We start from the raw sequence: 8,076 nt of genomic DNA on the forward strand, positions 1-8,076 counted from the left end.
GGTTTTTCCAAATACAGTCTGCTATGAGTAAAAAAAGTCTATTATGACAGGTGGGACCCACTAAATTTTAGGCGGCAACTGAGGTAGAGAGAGCGCCAACTCTGTGCGAATCAAGTTAGGCCCATCTGCGCGCGCGCCAATCTAGTATACCGACCGACCTACTGACCCAAACAAAAAGATATATCGACTGACCGATTGATGGTATACAAAAACAACAATACTGTCCGATCGTCAGACAAAAAAATAAGATATTGCGACCAACCGTTGGTCACTAACTTATAGCGACGGACCGTCCAACGGCATTTCGTTATTTTTAGCGACGCTAAGTCGGACGCCAGTTTGGGCTGTGGTATAGTGGGTGTTAGCAACAACTCTCCGGCGGGGGTGGACCGGTCACCGGTGGGGTGGGGGAATGGAAGGAAGACGGAACCATAGCGGAGGGAGAGGAAGAGGCGATGACGGCGGAGGGAGAGGAGAGGGAGAGAGGTGGCGACGACGGCGGGGAGGGAGAGGAAGAGGAGAGAGGACGGGGCAGGAGAGAGGAGAGAGGACGGGGCTTGGATAAAGTGCGGACCTAGCCTCTTCGGTTCATCGGATTTGATAATTTTTTTGGGTCCCGCTCGTCCAGCAGCCACGCATTTGTAGGGACGGCTCGTATCACCAGCCGCCCCTACTGTTCTATTTGTAGGGGCGGCTCAATCACCAGCCGCCCCTACAAATAGCAACATCAGAGGCGGCTGGTGAGTGAGCCGCACCTACAAATCCTACCCATTTGTAGGAGGGGCTCGTATCACCAGCCGCCCCTGCTGTTCCATTTGTAGGGGTGGCTGGTCTCGTGGATCCCGAACACATCACTGTAGGGGCTATCACCAGCCGCTCCTAAAAAATTTTGTCCCGTTGCTACAAACCATTTTTCACGTAGTGTATAGCTACAAGTAATCACCGCCAAATATGTAGCCGCATAGTTTATGATCTAGCGTTTCGTTTCGTTCACGTGATGTAATGTGACTTTGATTAGGTAACTTATTCGATGTTTGTTTCTGTCCTCTTTTAATCGAGTCTTACCGCTAAAGCATACTCCCTCGGTCCCAAAATAAACAACTTTTTAATGTTTAAAATTTATACTGAATAAATAAACCGTGTTTCATGATTCTACATGAACATGGAACATGGTCTCATAATGCAGAAGTTAATCACAAGTACATGCAAACGATAGTTGCCGAATCCAAGGGATATTCTTTGGAAAAGGAAAAGAGATGATGGTATACGTGTATTTTGTCAATGTTCTTAATCTGTCTGAAAATTTCTACAAACTTGTTTTTTATACGGGACTCAGCTAGGGAGTAGCGCCCTACTATTCAAAATTGATTAACTCCAATCCCAGTGTAATCAAATACCACTTTATCGTCGTCTCCTGTAATACTGTTCACTTTTGCGTTTTCTCTGCCATTTCAGGTACCAACCAACTTATTTATTTTCGAAGTTGGACGCACAAAAAGATATTATTAAGACCTATTTGGATCACCTGGACAAGTTGTTGGTCCAACTAAAGTTTAGACGACTTCAATTTATTCCCATGATGTTTAGACATATTTGCTACAAAGAGAGACTAACAACTAATTGGGCTGAACGTTTAGTTATCCTTAGCTTTTAGTCAGTAAGAAGCATGAAGGATCAATAAGGCAATCACATGACAATTGTTTGAAAACCATACCATTGATATGCTACGATAGATTGGAGTCACAACTCTTTATCTCAGAAAGGCTTCTTTCTCACAAACATAGGCTGGCTTCACGGTTTCACCCGTTATTCTTTGATGGCTGATTTTCCTTCTTGCATCCCTCATTCTTCTTTCTTCCCCTCACTCCCCTCCTCTCTATGGACGAATAAGGCTGTCTCCAACAGGAGACCCATTGCGGAACCAAAACTCAAAATGGGTCTCCAACATAATATCTATAGCCTCCAATAGAGTACTTATATGGAAGACCTATTTTATGTGCCAGGAGAGGCATAACTCAAATCTGAGTATCCTCTCTCCTGGAGACCCATTTACAAAAAGGGTTATCTTTTGTGTCTTGTTGTTGGAGAAGGCAAAAAAAATAGGTATCGAACCATTTGCCTGTAGCGCTACCTAAAATACGAATGAGTCTTGTATTTTGGGTCGCGGTTGTTGGAGATAGTCTAAGGGGGGCATGTGCCCTCTCCCCACCCAACACACATCCTACACACATGTTGTATCCATCCTATTGGATCTGTCCAGGTCATAGTCCTTGGTGTGTATTTTGAGATAACATATATAAAATCCTCCTTTTATATGCACTTGCATATAGCATAAAGGACATTGTCCCTTACTCCATTTGGTTCTTCTTTTATCTTTATATCGTTATGATTAGTGAAATAAATTTTCAAGGCAATAATAGTGCATAGCAGTCGATTTGCATCTCGTGACATTAGTTGAGCATGGCGGCCGTTGGTGTTCTTGTTAACGTAGAGAGGGGATTTGGCACCTTCAACTCATGCCTGCATGAGAACATCATGGTCGCATGGCCATATCTATGAGTAGGCATGCTTGGGCATGGCATCGTGTGGTCCAGAAGAAAAGAACAGGGTTGCAAAGTGGCGCGTATGTTCGAGGCGCGGCACACACATCACATATATAGGTTGATTTAGTTCAACTTCTAGAAAAGTATTTCTACTACTAATAATCAAAATGACAACTAAACAATTAGAATCTAAAATTGTTTCTTTCAGAAACTACTGCTTTCGCGTAGTACATTTTTCGTAGTATCTTCGACGTTGCTTTCTTCTTTCGGCTTTCTGCTTTTCCAAATAGGTAGAAATAGGGAGATGTTACTTAGTCGTTTCAAGGAAGACAAAGAAGGGATATGTTTCATAATTATTTCAACAACAATTTTTTTCACAGCTCACAACAACTTTCTAACATATCACGTATGAACCAAACACATTTATAGTAGTTTACAAATGTCACTAACCGCGTGGGAGTCGAGTGATCATCACGTGATGGGGGGGGGGGGGGGGGGGGGTTGTTGTGATAGTGCTGATATATATCTTTATAGGCCGTTTGATTTGAGGAATCAAACCATTTTAGATGAGATATTGCGTAATGTGTCTATTCCTTAAATTTAGTAGAATAATTTTATTCCTCACACTAGTACTAGTTATTAGCTTGTGAGGAATGATGTAATGATACATCAACCTGCTTAATTTCACAAACAATAAAAAAAGTAAAGAGTGAGAAGACGACGGATTAATGTGTTACTCGAACCAAAAATCCTGTTATTGGGCTGCCTATCACAGCACACGTGGAATGGAATTGGTCCTACTCCAAACTCAGTTGGCGTGCCTTGTCTGGACGGGCCGAAAGTTTATCTCGGCCTACCAAAACGAGGCCTCACCGTCTTGCTGGGCCGAGCATGTCTTGGTGGCATGTCCACGTGGGCTCCTGGCGCACGTGTGACGTATTTTGGACTGTTGGTGCACGTGACAAATAGATCCGAGACCCAAATGGTATCATTTTTAGTTCGAGAAAAACTACGGAGGTCTGGTAGATACGCACACGTAAGTATTCGCATTTCATTTCACGCCCAGCTCTCGTCTTACACAAGAATCACGGTCAGCGGACAGGCCAAATTGCATGGTAATTGGTAAGGATGAGGTAATGTTATACTGTCAGTGTGCCAAACTCTCTGTTTGGTTCCTCCCCTCCGATCAGCACATCCGATCTGAGCCGAGTTCCAATTACTTTTAGAACACAGTTCGAACGTTGTTCCTGTTTCTCGTTCAAAAACAAAGTGCTCGGGACCGGGAATGAGTTCATGTTCCAGCTAAGGTACGTACACTGCGTTTCTTGAGGTTTTCTGCAGTCCGCGGAATCGAGCCGGGAAAACGACCGGTGATATACGGCGTGCACACTCACCGTCACTTTAAAGCGGTCATGCACATGCACATGCACTGTTAGATGATGCTTTACCTTCTTTCCGAGCCATCCATCGCCTTGCTTTGCCTTTCTTTGGAGGGTCGTTGGATGCGTGATATCTTCCCCCTCCCAATCCGCGCCTCGTATTCGATGGTATGGGCAGCAGGCCAGCAGCTAGCTCTAGCTGGGAAAAGAATGGACGAGGCCGTTGGAGCAAGACAGCTGACAGCCAAATTTGGGATCGTTCTCGAGCACCATCGCTGACATTTTGTGTTGGGCCGACTTGGGTTGCAAATTAAAGGCTGTCGTCAAGTCGGCAATGCAGTGGCGGTGGTGCTCAGGTGCTGTCTGTCGATGAACTGCTAAATCAACTGAAAGCCCTGTTCGTTTCGCTGGAAAGTACTGATTTGTTGTCAGAGAGAGAACACTGTACTATGGCTGGTAAGCCAGGGGGGGGGGGGGGTGTTGACGTGCTTGGTTCAGAGGCATCGTAATAACTGAATTTCTGTACTGCAGATTGTTACTACTCTGCAAAGTCTGTACCCAAAGGAGAGATTGGCCCTGATCTCCTCCCCACGCATGACTATTCCCTTCCCTGTAATATTGATCTCATCTCACAAATGGTGGAGTACCATGAATGAATGAAATGACAGTACTGCAATGAACAAGTCGTCCACTTTTTCGCTTCTTTTCTTTCTTTCTTTCTTCAGCCAGCAAAATCTCAACACAATCATTGGTCCGTTTGTTTGCAGAGGTTGTCGAATAAGCAGCGGAAGGAAAGAACATATACTAAACGCAAACATTGTCCATTTGCTGTGGTCCCAACCATATGAATTCTGAAACCAGAATCTATCCCACATCTGTTGCTTTCATTCCTCGAAACGGCCACACAAGACACGAGAGACAAGACCCGACGTTCTTGCAAGCAAAGCAGCAGCGAGTGTACGGCCGCGATCGCCACCCCTGACCCCACCGGCCTACCAACGGCGGACACGACGCCTCCGCAAAGCAAGTGAAAACACAGCAGGGGTTGCTAAAGCTGCCATTTCGGCGAGCACATGCACGCTTTATATGGCTGCCGTTCCCAAAGATGCCAAGCCCCCTCCTCTTGCTGCTCCAGTGCTCCCGATCCTCTCCACTCCGGCTCGATCGCGGCGCTGCAATGGCGCTCTGGCTCATGCTCGCCGCCGCCGCATTCGCCGTCCTCGCACCAGCGGCGAGTAGCGGCCCCACCCCGACGCCGGCGCTGGGGGTCAACTACGGGCAGGTCGCGGACAACCTGCCGCCGCCGCAGGCGGCCCTGCTCCTCCTCCGCGCGCTGAACGCCACGCGGGTGAAACTCTACGACGCGGACGCGCGCGTGCTCCGCGCGTTCGCGGGCTCCAGGGTCGACTTCACCGTGGGCGTGCCCGACCGCCTGGTCCCGCGCATGGCCACCGACCCGTCCGCGGCCGCCGCGTGGGTGCGGGGCAACCTCCTGCCCCACATTCCCGCTACGTCCATCACCGCCGTCACGGTCGGCAACGAGGTGCTGTCGGGCACGGACGCCGCCATGCTCCGGTCGCTGCTCCCGGCCATGGAGTCGCTCCACGCGGCGCTGGCGGCGTGCAACCTCACCTCCCGCGTGTCCGTCACCACGGCGCACTCCCTCGCCGTGCTGTCCTCCTCGTTCCCGCCGTCCGCCGCGGCGTTCCGGCGCGAGATGCTCCCCTACATGTCGCCGCTGCTGGGGTTCCTGGCCCGCACCGGCGCGCCGTTCCTCGTGAACGCGTACCCGTACTTCGCGTACAAGGCGGACCCGGACCGGGTGGACCTGGGTTACGCGCTGTTCGAGCCCAACGCCGCCGGCGTGGCCGACGCCGCCACGGGGCTGCGCTACGACAACATGCTCCACGCGATGGTGGACGCCGCGCGCGCCGCCATCTGCAGGGCTAACTACGGCAAGGCGCTGGAGATCCGGGTGTCGGAGACCGGGTGGCCGTCGCAGGGCGACGACGACGAGGCCGGCGCCACGCCGGAGAACGCCGCCAGGTACAACGGCAACCTCATGCGCCTCGTCGCGCAGGGGAAGGGCACGCCGGCGGCCCCGGGAGAGCCGCTGCAGGTCTACGTGTTCGCGCTCTTCAACGAGGACCAGAAGCCCGGCCCGGCGTCCGAGCGACACTACGGGCTGTTCAAGCCCGACGGCACCCCGGCCTACGATGTCGGGGTCAAGGCGCCCACCATCACGGTGCCCAAGGGGACCGGCAGCGGGAGCGGGAATAATGGCACCGGCGGCTTGGTGGTGGCGCAAGGGCCCGGCGGCGCCGACGGCGTCGGGCCGGGCACCGGTTACTACACCGTGTCTGCCGCAGCAGTGAACAAGGTACGTAATCATGCACCACTTTAGCACTGCCTCACTGATTTGCTAACTTTTATATACTAGTTACTAATATAATCTGCATGGTAGTTGAGTTTGGCAAGTTTGTGAAGTTTGCACTTTGGCAGTTTGGACAGAGTTTGCATAGGAAAATTGGAACAGATGCCATGCTCTAAGATCATGCTCCTCTTTTTATTCCAAAAAATGTTCTTAAAAATGGCAGATTTGGCCATCGAGTGAGTAATCATGCATGGCACTAGCTAGCAAAGCAGGCTGCTGAGTGCACTGTGGCTTATTCTAGCCCTCCTTTACAAGCAATGCTTTTGTCGGCACTACATACAGCTTTGGATTGTTATCTATTGCTCACTGGCAGCTGCCTCTGTGTTCACAATCACAGGTGAAGAGCAGGCGGTGGCGGTGCGTGGAAAGCTTGGCGGTGGCGGCTGCCGTCCTAGCCATGGTGTCCGGACTCTGTTAGTTTCTTGGGAGAGAACAGAGAAGAGAGAGATTACAGAGATTGGAAACTGAACTCAGCTGAGGCATATCATGTGCCGTCGAATTCTATTGATTCATCATTGTTTTGGGGCCTGATTCGTATGTATGCCTTGTAGCTGTGCAGAGGAAGACAGTAGACAATGCATGCGGCATGCCTGTATGTAATTGATTCATACACACGCTTGATGCTCCTGCTCTGCTCTGGACCTCTGGTTGCTCCAGCGTTCTTCTCTTTGTTTTCGCGCCGAGTGGGCTTTTGAACGGTTCCCGGGCATCTTTTGGAACGGCCTTCCTAGGCCCATCATCCCGTGCAGGCCCGCAGGCCCCTACCAAGTTAATTTATAAAGATTTTCTTATTTACAAAAAAAATAAAATTGATTTATTTATAAAGTTTTTTATGTCATCATAATATAATATAATATAATATAATATAATATAATATAATATAATATATAACTTGTTGAACAAGATCACTTTTTCGTACAATACAAAAAAATGAAAATAAATAATCAAAAGTTTAACCAAATGCATTTTTTTTTATAATAAATCTCGCTTCTCTATAGGTACCATTAATCCGATGGAATGTTTGGTAAGACGGGAACAGATCATTCTGAAGGTACCATTAACTTGTGGGATTACGAACCCAACTCATCCAACCCTCCCACAAACCTTCAAGTTATCTTAACATTCCCGCATAGAAAATCCATGGCCGGAGTTGTGCCTGCTGTAACTAGCAAGATACGAACCAAGTTCCTAGCTGATAATTACACCGAGAATTATTTTGGCCAGTGTGGAGCTATTAAAGGCACTTGCTGAGCAGTGGTCAATGTGGAGCCAAGCTGATACGGTCATACCGATCCGATGAGTGGGCCGGTATAACAAGCTGCAAGGCCGGAACGAGGACTTTTCTTTCTACGATTGGGCCGATCAAGCAGCCTAGTCAAAGAGTCCTCGGCAGATCGGCCTTAATGCTGACCTAGCTCACAACCCACTGGATCGGAGTATGAGAGGAGCCCATGGACTGCGAATTCCAAGCCCCAAACTCTGTCGCCAACGGAGGAATACAGGGGTAGGATTTAGGTGCGCGTGTTCACAGATGTGAGTGCGCGTACGTGTTGGATGCTGTGTAATTCTCAAAACAAAAAAAGTCGCCAGCAGTGCGTGGGCTCTTTTCCTTCATGGACTACTGCAGAATAACAAGAGTTTCGGCCAACTTAAATACAAGTGATTTTATTCATTTCTTTTCCATTTCTTCCTCAGGTAAAATGCGTCGGCAGCCCTTTAA

At 49.0% G+C, this 8,076-nt stretch overlaps 1 protein-coding gene across 1 annotated transcript; it reads left to right on the forward strand.

Annotated features, from left to right (window-relative positions):
- Positions 1–5,079: 5,079 nt before the first annotated feature.
- On the forward strand, positions 5,080–6,906 carry LOC136522875 (glucan endo-1,3-beta-glucosidase 14-like). The gene is made up of 2 exons (XM_066516670.1): positions 5,080–6,302; positions 6,694–6,906. Exons 1-2 carry the CDS (start codon positions 5,100–5,102, stop codon positions 6,772–6,774), a joined length of 1,284 nt encoding a protein of 427 aa, XP_066372767.1. The 5' UTR covers positions 5,080–5,099; the 3' UTR covers positions 6,775–6,906.
- The last annotated feature ends 1,170 nt before the right edge of the window (positions 6,907–8,076 follow it).

Source organism: Miscanthus floridulus, chromosome 18 (assembly GCF_019320115.1).
Source record: "Miscanthus floridulus cultivar M001 chromosome 18, ASM1932011v1, whole genome shotgun sequence".
NCBI classification, from domain to species: Eukaryota; Viridiplantae; Streptophyta; class Magnoliopsida; order Poales; family Poaceae; genus Miscanthus; species Miscanthus floridulus.